The sequence below is a fragment of the Buceros rhinoceros genome, unplaced genomic scaffold, assembly GCF_000710305.1.
Source record: "Buceros rhinoceros silvestris isolate BGI_N320 unplaced genomic scaffold, ASM71030v1 scaffold34956, whole genome shotgun sequence".
NCBI lineage: Eukaryota > Metazoa > Chordata > Aves > Bucerotiformes > Bucerotidae > Buceros > Buceros rhinoceros.
In genome coordinates this window covers 1-1,014 of record NW_010419888.1, presented here as the reverse complement: position 1 = coordinate 1,014, position 1,014 = coordinate 1, and the positions used below count along the sequence as shown (strand labels likewise).

General features: G+C 60.5%; 1 protein-coding gene across 1 annotated transcript; it reads left to right on the top strand.

Moving 5' to 3' along the window:
* Positions 1 to 368: 368 nt before the first annotated feature.
* Positions 369 to 1,010, top strand: LSM1 (LSM1, U6 small nuclear RNA associated; the record flags this gene model as incomplete). The annotated part of the gene is made up of 2 exons (XM_010139115.1): positions 369 to 484; positions 921 to 1,010. Coding segments are annotated over 2 exons (206 nt in total), but the record flags the coding sequence as incomplete, so codon positions are not given.
* Between the last annotated feature and the right edge of the window lie 4 nt (positions 1,011 to 1,014).

The following is a 1,014-nucleotide window of genomic DNA, read 5'->3' as shown; positions in this document are numbered from 1 at the left end:
CAGATCTGGTGCTTCACGGAGATTCCTCCCAGACTTGGGGGCTTTCCCCCTCGTTGCATCCAGCACTGATGCTCTGGCCTCCCTTTTGGGGCAGGAACACACTGAGACACGTGCAGCTGAGCACCTCAGTCCTTGCTCAGCAGCACCAGTGATGTCGCTGTCCTCTGCCGTCCTTGGCTTGGGTGGGCTCGGGCCCCATGCCCCCCCTGCAAGAGCTGCCCTGGTCAGAGCCACCACTGACCCGGCTCAGAGCCCACCGAGAGGCCCAAAGGCTCTGGTGCCATTGCTGCTCTGGGCTGGGAGGAGATGCTCTTTGTAGCCAGAAAACACGGTGACGTGGGTTGTTTTCTTTCTCTTGATCACTGCAGCAAACTTGGTGTTGCACCAGACTGTGGAGCGCATCCACGTGGGCAAGAAGTATGGGGACATCCCTCGAGGCATCTTCGTTGTGAGAGGCGAGAACGTTGTTCTGCTGGGGGAGATAGTAAGTGAGCGGCCGCTCTGCCCGGGGCAGCGGCTCCACTGTGGGTCAGGACTGAGCTGGTGGGGGTTGTGGTGATGCGATCACAAGCAGCAGTGCTGAGGCGGACACCAGGGCTAGTTGTCCATCTGTCTGTCTGCTGTGAAATCTGGTCACTGTCCTGTTGCAGAGAACTTGACTGTCCACAGGACCAGACCCCTGGGCTGCCTTCAATCTAGAATGCCCAGAGCCCTGGAGCAGACCCTGCCGCAGCTGCATGCAGATCGGTCTCGGATCTTTGCTGTCCCCGCTGGTTTTTGGCCCCTCCAGACCGGGCAGATGCACTTGGCAAAGGCCCAGCCCTGAGCTGCCCTGTGGGCAAAGCCTGGCCTGGAGCAACCCATGAGCAGAGCCGGGCAGTGGCTGTCCTGGGGAGCTCAGTGGGCCCTTTCTCTTGCAGGACCTGGAGAAGGAGAGTGACACACCTCTGCAGCAGGTCTCCATCGAGGAGATCCTGGAGGAGCAGCGGGTGGAGCAACAGGCCAAGCAGGAGT